The sequence below is a fragment of the Mustela lutreola genome, chromosome 17 (genome assembly GCF_030435805.1).
Source record: "Mustela lutreola isolate mMusLut2 chromosome 17, mMusLut2.pri, whole genome shotgun sequence".
Lineage (NCBI taxonomy): Eukaryota > Metazoa > Chordata > Mammalia > Carnivora > Mustelidae > Mustela > Mustela lutreola.
The window spans coordinates 37,020,891-37,037,853 of NC_081306.1; the positions used below are offsets into that span (position 1 = coordinate 37,020,891).

Here is a 16,963-nt window from a genome sequence, read left to right on the forward strand (position 1 = left end):
GAGGATCCCGCAGCAGCGAGAGGAGCGTTGGTCTTAACTCTCAGGAGCCGGTCATTGTAGCCAGCCTCTTGTCCTCAACCTGATACGGTTGTAACCAAACTCGTAAATACCCCTCCTTCCTATTTTGTAGCTACAGCCAATTTCCCACTTCTAGTCTTTTCTGGATAGGATCAGGGCTGGCGTGATCTGCCTGGGATCCTCGCTCACTTCATCCCCTTCCTTTGCCATCAAAGACTGACTTCAGGCTGAAGAAGATGATCTGAGCACACAGACTTCAGTCTCAGATCATCGCCTTGACATTCCCCGGGTAGAAAATTCTTTTACTCTCTGACGTGGTGTACCTGATGACTCCTTTTATTTCTGAGTTTTTTTGAGAGAGAGAAAGTGAGCACAAGTAGCAGGGTTGAAGGGGGCAGGGCGCAAAAGGAGAGGAGGAAGCAGACTCCCCGCTGAGCAGAGAGCCTGATGCGGGACTTGATCCTAGGACCCTGGGATCATGACCTGAGTCAAAGGCAGACATTTAACCAACTGAGCCACCCAGCCGTCCCCAGTGGCCCCCTTTAATCAGAACATTGTTCATTATGTCTCTATAAATACAAAATAGTATCAATAATATAGACATAAATAATTTTAATAAGTACTTATATATTTAAATATAAAGTGCCTACAGTGGACTGTGGGCCCCAATGACTTCAGAAATCAACTTTTCAAAAAGTTCGTTTGCATGCATTTTTTTAAATTAACATATAAGGTATTATTTGCCCCAGGGGTACAGGTCTGTGAATCATCAGGTTTACACATTTCACAGCACTCACCATAGCACATACCCTCCCCCATGTCCATCACCCAGACACCCTCTCCCTACTCCCCCACCCCCACAGCCACCCTCAGTTTGTTTCATGAGATTAAGAGGGTCCTGTGGTCTGTCTCCCTCCCGATCCCACCTTGTTTCATATTTTTCCCTCCTTACCCACCACAATCCCCTGACCTGCCTCTCAAATTCCTCATATTAGAGATCATATGATGATTGTCTTTTCTTGATTGACTTATTTCGCTCAGCATAATACCTTCTAGTTCCATCCACCTCATTGCAAATAGCAAGATTTCATCTCCCTTGATGACTCCGTGGTATTCCATTGTATATATAGAACACACTTTCTTTATCCATTCCTCTGTTGATGGACATCTAGGTTCTTTCCGTAGTTTGGCTATTGTGGACACTGCTGCTATAAACATTCAGGTGCATATGGCCCTTCAGATCCCTACATTTGTATCTTTAGAGTAAATACCCAGAAGTGCAATTGCTGGGTCATAGGGTAGCTCTATTTTCAACTTTTTGAGGAACCTCCATTCTGTTTTCCAAAGTGGCTGCACCAGCTTGCATTTCCACCAACAGTGCAGGAGGGTTCCCCTTTCTCCGTGTCCTCGCCAACACCTGTCATTTCCCGACTTGTTATTTTTGGCCATTCTGACCAATGTGAGGTGGTATCTCACTGTGGTTTTGATCTATGTTTCCCTGATGCCAAGTGATGTTGAGCACTTTCTCATGTGTCTGTTGGCCATTTGGATGTCGTCTTTGCCAAAATGTCTGTTCATGTCTTCCACCCATTTCTTGGTTGGATTATTTGTTCTTTGGGTGCTACATGTATTCTTAAGAAGTTTTACAGATGAATTTTTTGAGTGAAAAAAATCCAAAAAAAAGGGAAGCATCCACTAGGCAATATTGACACGTTCGTTTCTATTTGATTAAAGACCTGAAATTTTGAAAAATTCATGACCTATAAATATTAATTATGTACTCTCTGATCCCAAATATTTCAAAAAGTCAATTATTTGAAGCTGTAAAACTCTGTTGTCCTCTTTAATGAGTTGATTTATTTAGGTAGCTTATTATTTTAAAACATTTTTATATTTCTGAAACCCAGGATTCATGTTGAAATCTATCAAGAATCAGATCTTGCTGAATTTACATGAGTAGCCAGGAAGAAGGGAAAGGGAGGAGGAAGAAGGAAATTTTTAAAAAATCCTTCCTATCTTTCCAGGGAACACCTCACACCAGGAAATAACCATAATTGCGCACACCCTCTGTGTGTGCCGGGGTGAAAATGAACATGGAAGTGAACTTGAGAAGATGGGCTGATGGGGATGTCAGGGAGGGCGCTGTGCACTTTGCTGCCCTGGGGCCTCCCTACGGATGCTCTAGGAAAGTCGTTACCACGGACTGGATTCAGAAAGCGTCTAGCAAAGTCACGGCTCATTTTGTGTTTTAAATTTTCATTTATTTATTTGAGAGAGAGACAGTGAGAGAGAGCATGAGAGGCGAGAAGGTCAGAGGGAGAAGCAGACTCCCCATGGAGCTGGGAGCCTGATGCGGGACTTGATCCCAGGACTCCTGGACCGTGACCTGAGCCGAAGGCGGTTGCTTAACCAACTGAGCCACCCAGGTGCCCCTTGTGTTTTAAATAGACTTTATTTTTAGAGAAGTTTTAAGCTCACAGCAAAACTGAGTGGAGGGTGCAAAGATTTCCCGTGTACCCCATACCCCTCTCCACCATGGCTGCCTCCCCATCAGCTTCCCCCAGGATGCTGGGTGCATCTGTTACAGTCCAGGAACTCAGCTACACATCACTGGCACCCACGATCCGTAGTTCACATTGGGGTTCACTCTCAGTGTTGTACCCCCTGTGGCTTTTAACAGAAGGGTAATGACATGTGTCCGTGATGAAATCATACACAATAGTTTCCCCTAAAAAATCCTCTGTGCTCTGCCTACCCCCCACCCCCGAAAACTATGGATGCACTACCTCCATAGTTTTGCTTTTTCCAGGATATCCTGTAGTTGGAATCACAAAGCATAGAGACTTTACTTTGGCTCCTCTCACTCATCAATACGTGATGCCTGGGTAAGGTTTTCTTTTTTTTTTTTTTTTTTTAATATTTTATTTATTCATTTTTTAAAATTTTTTCAATATATTTATTTTCAGAAAAAAAGCATTTATTATTTTTTCACCACACCCAGTGCTCCATGCAATCCATGCCCTCTATAATACCCACCACCTGGTACCCCAACCTCCCACACCCCCGCCACTTCTAACCCCTCAGATTGTTTTTCAGAGTCCATAGTCTTTCATGGTTCACCTCCCCCTCCAATTTCCCCCAACTTCCTTCTCCTCTCTAACACCCCTTGTCCTCCATGCTATTTGTTATGCTCCACAAATAAGTGAAACCATATGATAATTGACTCTCTCTGCTTGACTTATTTCACTGAGCATAATCTCTTCCAGTCCCGTCCATGTTGCTACAAAAGTTGGGTATTCATCCTTTAGGAGCCTGGGTAAGATTTTCAAATGTAATTTAACAGTTGTAAATTTTCCAGCGGCGGTGAACAACGGCTGACGACAACAAAGAATTGATGGACATGAGCAACTCTGGTGCTGGTATAACCCAGTGGACAGGGCCTCCCTCCTGTTGGTGCCTCCTACGTGCCCATCCCAAGAAATCCCACCTCTGGCCATGGCTTTATCCTGGCCACAGGCTGGCCTGTAACGGATCAGTTCCTGTTCCTAAAACTGCTCACGTGGTTTCTCTCTCCACGTGCCACAGCTGGAAGGTGCCCTTGGGTGCTGGGTGCTGGCTGCTTATGTGACAGAGCTCCTCGTCCTTGGCTGGGAGAATCAAGACAGGGTTTAAGTTGTGTTGAATTTAAAGACTGAGAGCATCCTAGGATCAGTGCAGGGGGAACCATCTAGGGAAAAAAAAAAAAAGGATTTTTTATTTTTTTTTATTTTATTTTTTTTAAGCAAAGAAAACCACAAAAGAGCATAACACCACCTGTCACTTTACCAGACCACTTCAAGGCCTGCAGTTAGGGACAAGGAAAGAACTGCACTTTAAATGCTAATTATCTGGGGAGGGAACCATCCCTGGAGGCCTAATTCAGAGCAGCGGGAGGCGCCCCTCCCTGCTTCCCTGAGCTCTTCTGTGAAGACTGCAGAGAAGTCCCACCTGGGAGCGAGGCTCCTGCCTTTCCTTACAAGAGGAGGGTTCCACGGCCTGCAGTAATTAAGGCCATTCAGCTCTGTGGGGAACACTGCGGAGAAGGATTTCCTGGCTACAGCTCTTTCTCTCCCTCTAGGGAATTTTTAATTCCATCATCCTTGTATTGGTGAGTCATTTCTGATGACAATAATTAGGGTGACAAGAAGCTGAAAGGTGGCTGGGACAACTGGTGATTTTTTTGGACAAAGCCCCAGGTGGGCGAGAGAAAGGAATCTCAGGCTCTAGAACCTGCTTCCCGGGACTTTGGGAAGGAACGCACATCCAGCCCCATGAACTTGGGTGCAGGGGTGCGGCCGGCAGAGCCCTGCTGGCCTCCTGACTTTCCATGACCCCGGGGAATGAGAAGGGAGGACAGAACTGCCTCCTTGATGAGGGGCAGCCCAGCTCCCCGGGGTTTTGCTGAGATGTGGGCAGGCGAAGAGCTGTACTGACGTGATGTGAGGCTGAACAGGCCGACTCAGGCAAGCAGCAGCCCCTCCGCGTGCCCGTTGTGGTGCCAGAAAGAAATGCAGAGCTGCTAGACATCCCCTTAGAGCCCTAGGAGATCATCGTTCAATTTAATTTATGCAAAAATGCCAAGTTTTTAAAAACGTTAGATCAGCGTGGTGTTATCTAGGGACTCTCGCGGCGTCGGATGGGAACGTTTTATGGAATTCTAGAGTCAGTAACTGGGCCCACGAGACCCCAGAAGGAAGCCCGCAAAGAGCGTTGCATTCCTCGGCCCCTGCGGGCACAGCATCTAAGAAAAGAAGCCAAACCCTTCGGAGTGTCCTCCCAGTTCCCCCCGGGACTTCTCTTCCCTCTCCCTGAGACAGTTGGAGGTTTACGACAAGCAGCCTTCTCTTAGATGTCTTCGTGCTGGGGGCCTGGAACCGCAGTGGGCCTGGACGGGTGGCTCCTCAGTGCACTGGCAGCTGGGCGGGGCTGGCGGCGGGGGGCCGGGGGGTGGCCGTGGATCCAAGCACAAGTCAGGGCCTCTGCGGGGAAAGCTGCAAGGCTGGGCTGCCCTGGGACTGCAGGGTGCTGTCAGGGTCCCGGCCTTCTTACAGGGCTGCTCCGGGTGCTCCCAGAGAGGCTGGGCCTGGAGCATAGACGCTTCAGGCTCAGTAGGGCCTGGGAGGTATTCTGCTGGTTGGAGGACCCGTGGAGCCTCTGTGCAAGGGGCCCAGACCCAGACATCACCTCTCGGGGGCAGAAAAACATCAAAGAGATTAAAGCACTTTTTTAGAAGTCAGATTCCCAATGATATAATTTACAGAATACGAAAAAAATTCCCCCTTTTTGGTGTACGGTTGGATACAGTTTGATAAACGCACGGCAGCCACAGCCCCAACCGCAATGGAGTTGGGCCATCTCTTTCACCCCCAAAATCCCCCTGCGCTGTCCCTCTGTGCTCCCAAGGCGTCATTTTTTTCAGCATGTATTTTTTTCTGTTCTTTTATTTGTAATCTCTTTGTGTCTCCACCTTTTAAGTGAGATCCTTTTAGACAACACACAGCTGGACCTTGCTTCTTATCTGATAGCCCGTCTTTTGTTGGTATGTGTACTGTTTACATGCTACGCGACTTGAAAAATGAGGTTAAAATCTATCGTCTTGCCAGTTGTTTTCTATTTGCTCCCTCTCCTGTTTTCTCCTTTTCCATTCCTTCGGCCTGCCTGCTTCGGGATTAATTAGATATTCCTATATTTACATTATTTTCCCCAGTCTTGCCTTATCTTAGATCCCTTTTCCGGACTCGTTTAGTGATTGCTCTGGGGTTTACTATAGATCTCCTCATTGAGTCCCAGTTGATCTTAAAGTTTGTCCCGTGTACGGCGGATGAGCCTGGTCGGTGCCCCGGGGCCTCTCCCCATCTCTCAGGGGTTGGGACCCCTTGTCTCACTCGCACTCCTGCTGTAAGTCCCAGTGGAATGCTACCTTGGTTGCTTCAACAGTCAGCCATATTTGAGAGTGAGTCAAAAATAAGAAATATACTCTACCTACCATCATCTTAGCCATTTCTGGAAATCACCCACTTCCCTGCATAGATCATCAGCCTCGGTGTCCATCTGCTCGCACAAGCCTCCGGTGTTTTTCACAGCACAGGTGTGCCGGGAATGAATTCTCTCCGTGTTCGTCTTCCTGAAAATGCCTTTATGACGCTTTTCCAGGACAAGAAGCCTGGGACCGTAGATTTTCCCGTCAGTACTTGAAACATATCACTCTACTGCTCCTGGCTCACTTGGCTTCCGATGAGAAGGCCCTAGTGATTCTCTCCTTTGCGTCTCCGCGGTATTGAACTTGTCTGGGCGTCCGCAGCCTACACACACACTCTGCTCTCCCTGCCAGCCCCCACTGAGCCTCTAGCACTTTGTTAGGAATTTGAACTGAGTTTTCCTTACCCACCTATGCGGCGTCCCCCTGTCCTCTCTCCTGCTCTGTCCCAGGTGAGCCGGCACTCCCACGCTCTCTCCTCCAAGAGGCCCATCTTTTCTCAACATTCACTGGCCCTGCTGACCTTGGCTCTCCTGTGGGCTCAAGAGAGGTTCAGGTTTTATAGTTATTAGTTCAGCTTCCTCTTGTTCTTGGATGTCACGTTCATCCCAGGCACTAGGATCCCCTGGCCTTTTTTTTTTTTTTTTTTTTTTTTAATCTACAAAATGCGGAATGGGGAAACGGACCATTTGCTTGGCGACGTGCAGAGGCAGGGGATGGGGGAATATCACAGCCAGAGTCCAGAGCAGATAAGAAGAGAGCATGACTTGAAGTGTACTCTTGAGGGGCTTGGGGGAATTTTTTTGCTTTTTTCACTTTTCACTTCTTTTATGCTTTTTTCACTTCTGCCTAACAAGATGGGAATAATGGAAGGCTTAGCCATCTTTAGCAGGACCATGCTCTGTCCCCATGTGCTCTGTGCTGGGAGACTCTGTGTCATCTTTATTTCTTTACCTGGAGCCCAAGGATCCGTTTGGCTTCTGTGTGTTATTTTTGAAACAAGGCCCTAGAGAACCAAGACCTTCTTTGGCAGAAAGTTGGATCACAACCCATGGAATGGTCCCCTCTGAGGCCACAGAGGTCCTCGTCCTTCAACAGCTAGCCACAACACATCGTTGCCTTTTTCAATATACTTTGGATTCCCCATGGTGTGCCGTGTACGTCGTCAGCCACTGTGTTTGGCACAAGGCAGTACCCAAGGCGACTTCCCACGCCCATTTGCCCCTGTATGACCCGTCTCTAGCCCGCGCACTGTGTTCTCATGGTACAAGAGGGTTTCGTAACAGCAGGCCTTGCTCACTCCATCTTCCCAATGGAGAAGGCCTTTTCCTCTTCAGACATCTGCCCTTTCTTCCAGACCTAGTCCAGGTGCCTCCTCATGGAAGACTTCCGTGCTTTCCTGGGGCAGAGTCAACTGCTCTGTCCTGGGCATCCCCTGCCCCAGAGAGCTGTGTGCTTATTTCTGTTGCATGAGTATCTCCCCAAGATCGCAACTTCTGGAATACAAGCCATTTTGCAAGTGTTTAACTGGTCAATAACAGAAAGACAAAATGGTGGTCCCTGTAACAGATAAAGAGAAATTTAGCCTCCAAATGAATGAACAATCCATATGGGAGAGGGTGGTTTTTGTTTTTTGTTTTTTGTTTTTCCATATAGAGGATTAATGGACTTGAAACATAGTGGTACCTGCTGGGGGAGGGGGTCTCTCAATGAGACCTTGCCTAGATCTCAAACCCTGAGTAACTGAGAAATGAACCGGAGAAAGCTCTCCTTCGCTATTTATCTGGGGATCCCTGAGAAAGCCTCACCCATGGAATGAGGTGATCCGGTCCACTTTTCCGCCGATGCCTTAAAGAATTCTCCCGCAGAAAATGAGAAATAGCCCCAGTTCTTTTTCTTTGTAATGCCACTATTAGCTTCCAGAAACATTTATCACACTTCCCTGTTCTCAATGCTGTAATGGCCTGTGAATCATGAGTGGCAGCTAAGAGTTTCTTTCTCCTCTCTCCTCCCTACTGGGCCTCCTACTGTTTGTTTTGCCGTCTTCCACGACTGCCTTGGAACAGTGCCTACTGCACCCCCACAGAACGTGCAGACAGAAGCTGTGAATTCCACAACCATCCAATTCCTCTGGAACCCTCCGCCTCAGCAGTTCATCAATGGCATCAACCAGGGATACAAGGTACATGGTTCAGCCCTGGATGGCCATCCTGGTCTGTCACAGTCTTGTGACCAATGAGAAGGCTGCCCACTTCTTATTTTGAGGAGAACCCACCACATAAAATTACCAAGTGTGTTAGCTTTGGTGGTCGGGTGGGGGTGTCACCATTTATCCAAGGTCTTCTCTGCTCTATGGGTTCAGAAACTCAAATTATTAGTTTTTAAGTGGGTGGTCATACGTAACAGAGCAACTTCTTTTGAGAAAAGCTATCCATTTTTAAATTAGCAGTGGAAAACCTATCTGGGTTGATTGGAACCAGTATTTGTGCAAACCACATCTTCCTGGAGAAGAGACCTCTCCCGGGAGCACCAACTTAGAACAAAGGGCGCTCGATGCAAGGGAATGAGACTTCTAGAAAATGAAGATATTTAGTCCCTCCCCATCTCAACATCAGAGAAAGTTCTGTTCAGTGAATTCAGGGCACCTACCTGGCCTGAATTAGAGCCAAAAATTCCCTCTGTCCAACCTCCCTCTGTCCTTAGCTACCAGCATCTCTTACTTTCATAGATGTATTTGGATGCAGTTTCCAAAGGTGTAGTCCGTCTTGCCTTCTAGATCAGCTCCTGGTTGGACTTGGGATCCCATCCTGGTTTTAGCTACAGCATAGTCACTAGTGGTCTGCCTTAACAGGTAAACTCAGGGAAGATCTTTGTGGAAAAAGGACTCCACGTGTTCTGCTTGAATTCTTGGTAATTTCAGATTCAAAGAGTATTATTTCCTTAGACACATGGTTCAAATTTTTTTTCTCCCATTTGGATTCAACTTACAAAAACACTTTTTTGTTTTCACTAGAAAGGCAGAGGTAGCTAAGAATTTGCCCTGCCTTTTCTTTTCCTTTTCAATTCCCCAGAGGAATCTACACTCAGAAGCTTTGTCTGAAAGAAAATCATATTGATCAACCAAGATGATTTTGCCTCCTTGACTTTCCTGTCAAGTCTTATTGGCAAGACCAGAGCATTCATTCAATGGCTCAGTGTGGGTTTGATCTATACAAATACGCTTTGTGTCCTGCAGCATGTCAACCTTCAAACCTAATTAACCCGGGAAATGTTTGGTGTCAAAGGAATTAAAAGTCATGCTCATACATAATGTTGCCCAAACGTTAAAATGACTTCCCTTGGAATGCGTACGTGTACTATATTTCTTTAAAATTGGACTCAACCTCCTAAAATTCTTTTCAGAAAACCAGTGTGATAGAAATCATAAATAATTAAGATTCGTTCCTATTGAATCAGGGGCTTGTCTTTGAGGCAGAGTAGATGCCTACCCGGGGGGGAAAAAAAATCTGTGTTCATGTTTTGTTGATATTTGTGCTTATGTTTCTTTGTACTGATTAAGTCGAATAAAGATGGTGTTGTCTTTATTGCTTAGTGTTAAAAAAAAGTTACACTCTGGAACATCTTTAAGTGAAGGTTTAAGGAGTGTCTATTATTCCAACATGGGTTAAAGTTAGATATTTTGTTTTTATATACATGTATAAAATATATGTATATGTACATATCTGTGTTCAGTTATCTGTGAGATATCTTTTCAACTCCAGATTTTTAGCGGCATTATAAAATGTAGGCTTTATGGAGTTTCTTAGTTGTGACTTTGCTTTCTTTGACAATACATTAATTACAAACTAAAAATCCTGATAACAGACTCAAGAGTGAAGATGTGCAGTTCAAAAGCATCTCTTTCTCCACGTGTCTCATCATAGCTCCTCGCGTGGCCAGCTGAGGTCCCTGAGGCCACCACTGTGGTCACCATTGCGCCAGATTTCCACGGAGTCCACCACGGGTATATAACGAACCTGAAGAAGTTCACGGCGTACTTCACCTCCGTTCTGTGTTTCACCACTCCGGGGGATGGGCCTCCGAGCACGCCTCAGCTCATCTGGACTCATGAAGACAGTGAGTACAGCTCCACTGCGTGTCTTCTCAACGGTCACAAGTCAGGCGTCAGGGAGGTCCCCACCACCGTCCTATCCCACGCCGGGCCGGGGCTGAGAGGGTCATCAGGAACCTCCATGTCCTCAGAGAGTTTGCAGTCTGCGTGACTGAGGGAGATCAGTCAGTGGGAAGTATTGGTGATGAGCGGCAGGAGGTGGTCTCTGGAACTGGAAGCCAGGCTAACTGAAAGAGCTCAGAGGGCCAGAGAAACAGTCTGGTCTGAGCCATGTGGTCCACCTGTGGTCCTGATGGCCTCTTCTTCCCCCAGATTTCAACTTCCAGTCCCCTTCCCTTCTTCTTCTTCTTTTTTTTTTGTTCCAGTATTTTTTTAATTTAAATTTAATTAGTTAACATACAAGGTATTATTGGTTTCAGAGGTAGAGGTCAGTGATTCATCAATCTTATACAACACCCAGTGCACATTGTGCCACATGCACTCCCCTCCTTAATGCCTGTCACCCAGTCAGCCCATCCCCCTACCAGCAAACCTTAGTTTGTTTCATATGATCAAGACTCTCCTATGGTTTCTCTCCCTTGCTGATTTCATCTTGGTTTTTTTTTCTTCTCTTCCCCCATGATCCTCTGTTTCGTTTCTTAAATTCCTCATACGAGTGAGATCCTATGATAATTGTCTGTCTCTGATTGACTTAGTTAGCTTAGCATAATACCATCTAGTTCCATCCATGTCGTTGCAAATGGCAAGATCTCAGCTTTTTGATGGCTGAGTAGCAGTTCATTGTGTGTGAGTGTGTGTGTGTGTGTGTACACACACACCAGCTCTTCTTTATCCATTCATTTGTCGATGGACATCTGGACTCTTCCATAGTTTGGCTATTATAGATATTGCTGCTATGAATACTGGGGAGCAGGTGCCCCTTCAGATCTCTCCATTTGTATCTTTGGGGTACATCCTTAGTAGTGCAATTGCTGGGTCATAGGGTAGCTCTGTTTTCAACTTTTCGAGAAATCAGTCTGTTCAAGTTGTGAAAAAGTTCAGGTGTATATGTTCAACATTCCCTATTCCTGCCAGGTCTCTGTGGATTGGTCCTCTGCCAGTCAAATGTTTCTACTCTTGTAGGTTACAGACATCTCATTGTGAGCTGCTTTCATATTTTCTCTTTGTCTCTGAAATTTGTAAGGCTCACTACTATATGTCAAGGCATTGACCTATTTTTATTGATTTTGAAGAGGTTCTCTGTGCCTCCTGGACTTGAATGCCCATTTCCTTCCCCAGATTAGGAAAGTTCTCTGCTATAATTTGCTCCAATATATCATCTGCTTCCCTTTCCTCTTCTTCAAGGATCCTAATTATTCTAATATTGTTTCATCTTATGGTATCACTTATCTCTCGAATTCTCCTCTCACGGTTCAGTAGTTGTTTATCTCTCTTTTGCTCAGTTCTTTTGTTCTCCATCATTCAGTCTTCCATATCACTCATTCTCTCTTCTGCCTCATCTCTCCTCACAGTTAGAGCTTCCATTTTTTTATTGCACCTCATTAAGAACCTTTTGATTTTGACTTGACTAGATTTTAGTTCTTTTATTTCTCCAGAAATGGATTCTCTAGTGTCTTCTATGCTTTTTTCCAACCTACCTAGTATCTTTGTAATCATTATTCTGAACTCTAGTTCCAACATCTTACTTAATGCCCATACTGATTAGGTCCTTGGCAGTCGGTACTGCCTCTTGTTCTTTTTTTTGAGGTGAGTTTTTCCATCTTGTAATTCTATCCAGAGAAGAATAGATAAACAAGAGAACAAATACTAAAATGGCAATAATGACCTCAGAAATGTACACTAAACAAATCAGAAGAGACCAGAAACTGAAAGAGAGAGAGACAGAGACAGAGAGAGGAGAATATGATCAAACATGTGAACAGAACACAGCAATACACTGAGTCCTATGTGTATTTTGGGGTGTTTGTTAGAAAACTATATCCCAACATTATAAATATAACTAAATACATTAAATAAAACTAAATACATTGAAAGGATACAATATAAGTATAAAAATGAAAATTAAAAGACAAAAAAGGAATATAAATAGACAGGTGAAGAGAACAGAACAATACACTATATCCTGAGTGTATTTTGGTCTCTTTGTTAGAAGAAAGTACATCTCAAAATTGTAAGGAAAGAAAAACTTAGATATATATAAAAATAAAATTAAATACAATGAAAGGGAAGAATGTAAGTATAAAAAATGAAAATTAAAAGTGATTTTTTAAAAAGAGTTGATAAAATAAGAAATTGGTTGAGAAAGGAAAGAGAAAAAAATAAAATTATCAGACTAAAAAAATCGTGGGGAAAAAACCATGACTTCTGTGTACTGCTTTCCCTTAGCACTGGAGTTTTATGATTCTCCTTGACCGGTAAACTTGGTCTTGGCTGGATGTTCTTACTGGTCTCCTGGGGGAGGGCCTTACTGCATTGACTCTCAGGTGTCTTTGCCCCTTGTGAATGGCATCACTGTTGCCAGGGACCAGGCTAAGTAGCTCGGGTTTGTATTATGTGGATTTTGTTTCCGGAAGCCTTTCCATGCCGTTCTTGAGGATAAGAATGTACTGGCAGCCTCCCAGTCTCCAGCCCTGGAGGTAACAGCTCGGGGCCCCACTCCTCAGTGAGACATCAGGGAAAAGCAGTCAGTCCCCCACCATGGTCTCTGGACGCACTCCAGGCTCACCTGGCCTGTGACTGAACATGTCTATCTCAGGCACATGACCATGCTTTGAGTCTCCACAACCTGCAGACTCCTTTGGCGCCCACCCACACTGCTCCTCCCCAGGAACAGGGACGGGGGGGTCTTGCTGCGGTCCTGCCACTTACTAGTCCCCTGCTCGGAGTGCGGTCACCCACCTGTGCCACAGTTCCAGTATGAGGCAACCCCGAGTTAAGAACCCCACTCCTGGGCTCACTGACTGCAGGTGGCTTCCCCGCTCTGATGCCTGGGAGCTCTGCCACAGTCAGGCACCCCAGCGTTCCTGTGATCCCAGGGATCCTGAGACTACACTGTCCTACCTAGAATTCTGCCCCACTGTGCTGCCTGAGTGCCTTTCAGGCAGGGCCGTCTCTCATCAGAGCAAACTTCTAAAAGTTCTGATTTTGTGCTCTCCCGCTCTATCACTTTCCGGTGCCAGTTGATGGAAGCTCTCTCCCGCCATGGCTTGTCTTCTGATCTATCACCTTGGATTCACTTCTCCGCACCTCCTACCTTACAGAGTCGCTCTTCTATTTGTAGAACTGCAACTGTTCTTTCTTCCATCTCTGCTTGTGTTCACAGGTGTTCAGAGTGATTTGATAGCTTTCTAGCTGGATTCCTGGGACCAGACAAAACTAAGGCCTCCTACTCCTCCACAATCTTGCCAGATCCCCTTACCTTCTTCTCGAATGCCCTGTCAGGCCTCCCAGCTACACCTTGCCTGACCTTCCCTGGGGCATCTCAACCCAGCAGCCCCTCTGAGCACCTTTACTGAGCTCCTTCTCTGTCCTCGGGCCAGCTGATACCTGTGGAAAACATCATCTAGTGAATCTCTCTGAGAAAATGACCATAGATGTGTGCCAAGACTTGAATATGGGAAGGCTCATTGCAGTTATTTGTAATTGGGGAAAAAAAAGAAAGAAAAATATGCAAGTGTTCCAGAGGGGTGTAATTTTAAAAATTATGGAATGACAGTATACTAAATATTTTGTCGTTATTAAAAAGTTTTTTGAAGAAATGGTCATAATCTACTGTTAGGTGAAAAAAAATAATATGCAAAACTATAGGAGATCCAAATTTTATAAAAACACACTTGCATGACACATAGTTGTTAGCTCTACGTGGTGTGATCATGCATGTTTCTACGTTCTTGTTTGGATTTTGCCATATATTCTTGCTTCTACAGTAGGTACGTACTCTCTTTATCTCTTTATATTGTAACTAATATATGTTTAAGAAAAAGTCACTGGGGGCTGCCACTCGTCTGTCCTCCAGCTTCTTCCTGTCCCGACCATAGGGCTCTGGGTGTGGCTGGCATCATGGCCCAGCCTTGCCCTGCTCCCTGAGGCCTCAGCTTCACTGTACTCACAGAGGCAGCATTTACAGAGGTCAAGGCTATCTGAGATAGCTTCCTCCCCATCTGCTCCCATCTCAGGGTCCCTCTGTTTTCACCCCAGCTCCTCTCTATCAGAGGATGAAGACTGACTAGTTGTCAGCCCACAAATATGCCCAGATCTCCCTCATCCGAAAGTGGCAACTCCGTGCTCACCCTGCCCCACCGAGCTCCTGGTGAACTCACTTCCTTCTCTGAGAAGCTATTTCTTAGACCCCTAACCTCTTGCACCCCCGATGAACCCCAGCAGCCACTCTCACCCCAGCCCTGGACTCTGACCTCCTTAACGAGCATTCAGTTTTGTCAGCTGCTGCCACTGCATCAAGGGACACAGTCTTGTGATTTTTCTTTTCAGCAAGTTGTCGGTACAGTGGTACATATTGATTTGCAAACGTTGAAGTGGCCTTGCACACTCGGAGGAAATCCCACTCGGTCCTAGTGTGTAATTATTGCTCATGTCGTTGGTTTTAGTTTGCTAATACTTTGTGGGTGATGTTTTGCATTTGGGTTTCATGGGAGATACTGATCTGCAGTTTTATTTTCCTGGACTTTCTGTCTGTCCGGGCTAGTGTCAGGGTAGCGCTGGCCTCCTAAAGTAGGTTTGGAAGTGTTCCCCTTCTCCTACCTACCTTTCTTTCTGAAAGATTTATTTATTTAGTTGAGAGAGTGCATAAGTAGAAAGAGGGGCAGAGGGAGAGGGAGAATCCCAAGCAGACTCCCCGCTGGGCACAGAGAGAGCTCAACGCAGGGCTCAGTCTCACAACCCTGACATCACTACCTGAGCTGAAACCAAGAGTCAGATGCTTAATCAACAAAGCCACCCAGGTGCTCCAGCCCCTGTTTGGCTTTCTAGAAGACATTGTGTAAAATTAGTGTCAATCTGTCTTTAAGATATTAGTGGCATTTTCCAATGAAAGCCTCTGGGCCTGGCTATTTCTTTTGGGGGAGCGTTTTAATTATAAATTCAGTGTCTCCAATGGTTATTGTACTATTCATTGTCTGCTTCCTCTTGGCTGAGCATTGGCAGTTTGTGATTTTTTGAGGAACCGATCCTCTAAGTTGTCGTGTCTGTGCGTGTAACGCTGCTGGCAGGATTCCCTTCATATCCTCCCGTGGCTGCAGAATATGTCCTCATCTTCCTTGTTTCATCCCTGATATTGCTAATCTCTTTTTCTATTTCTGTCATTCTTCCTAGAGATTTGTCAATTTTATTGTTTTTGGTTTTTTTTTTTTTTTTTGAGGAACCAGCTTCTTATTTCATTGAATTTTCTCCACTGTTTTCCAGTCTTCAGTTTCATTGATTTTTTCTGTTAATATTTCCTTCCTTCTGCTTGCTTTGGGTTTATTTTTTGGTCTTCCTTTTTTCATTTCTTGAGGTAGGTACTTAAACTATTGATTTGACGCCTGTCCTCATTTCTTTTATAAAGAGTTAATGCCATAAATTTTCCTCTCCACACTGCTGTAGCTGCACCCCACATATTTTGATATATTGTGTTTCATTTTCACTCAGTTCTATGTGCTTTTATTCCCTCTGAGACTTCTTGTTTGGCCCATGCCTTATTTAGAAGTGTGCCATTTAGTTCCCATGGGTGTGGGATTTTCCTATTGTCTTTCTGCTGTGGATTTCTTGCCTGATTCCATAATGGTCAGACAGCACACTGTAAAACTTCAATTCCTTTAAGTTTCTGGAAGTTTTCTTTATGGCCCAGCACATGCTCAGTCTTGGTGAATGTTTCATGAGCGCTTGAGAAGAATAATGTGTATTCTGCTGTGAGATCTGTTTTTGCATTATAAATTTGTATACACTGCCCCCAACCAGAGTTTAGGATTAAAGGAGGCTGATCAAGTTCAGCTTTTCCATTAAAAAAAAAAAAAAAGTATGCCTGTCTCATCAAGTCTTATACCTACTGTGATTGTATTATAGCTAAATGTCATTTGATCGGTCCATTCATTTGTCTTCCCAACACAGAAACGAGCATGCACACTTATATGCAGGTTGTCTGTGATCATGTACGAGGCAGCCAGCTGGGTGTTGAAAGGGTTGCAAAGATAAGTGAGTGGAGATTTAGAGATTCTCACCTAGTCAGACGTGAGGGACATGGCTGAGGCCAGTGCCACTGAGACAAGAGACATGGCTGAGACAAGAGACAAGAGACATGGCTGCCGCCGCCCAGTGAAGAGCAGCTGGTTGAGGAGCATCAGGTAAGTCTTGTAGACAAGGTGGCAGCTGAGCTGGTCTTAACAGATGAGCCGAGAAGAGCTGAGGGCATTGCAGGTGGGAGAAACCACATCTGTAGCAGCAAGGAGAGAATGCGAGGTTGAGAGAACTTGAGCGAGGTGTTTGGCGTGGCCATGGTGCAGCATGTGGGGGTCGGGGAGGGGACAAGCCCCAGAAAACCAGAGTCAGAAGAGTCTCAACTGCTATGTTCAGGCACTTTGACAGACCCACAGAAGGTTCTCCATGAGCGGTGTGCTTTGACTCAATCTGTGTTTCAGAAGTTCTTTCTGCGGGTTTTGTGCAGAGGCTGTGGAGCTCAAGGTGAAGGAAGCCGGGAAGAAGGCATGATATGAAGAGAGCCCACACCTATGCCGTGGAGACAGCGGCAAGGGGGGTGGATCCTGAGCACACGTCATGGGGACTTTGGGGGCTCTCTGATAGGGGGTAGAAGGGATTATCCAGGATGA

The 16,963-nt window shown here is 45.4% G+C and overlaps 1 protein-coding gene across 3 annotated transcripts in view; it reads left to right on the forward strand.

The window, feature by feature from the left end:
- Positions 1 to 16,963, forward strand: part of SDK1 (sidekick cell adhesion molecule 1) — an 867,118-nt gene that overhangs the window by 710,478 nt on the left and 139,677 nt on the right. For all 3 annotated transcript variants that reach the window (XM_059154465.1, XM_059154466.1, XM_059154467.1), the window contains exons 18-19: positions 8,101 to 8,216; positions 9,958 to 10,150. In XM_059154465.1, coding sequence (XP_059010448.1) covers positions 8,101 to 8,216; positions 9,958 to 10,150 — 309 coding nt within the window. The remainder of the gene's footprint in view (positions 1 to 8,100; positions 8,217 to 9,957; positions 10,151 to 16,963) is intronic.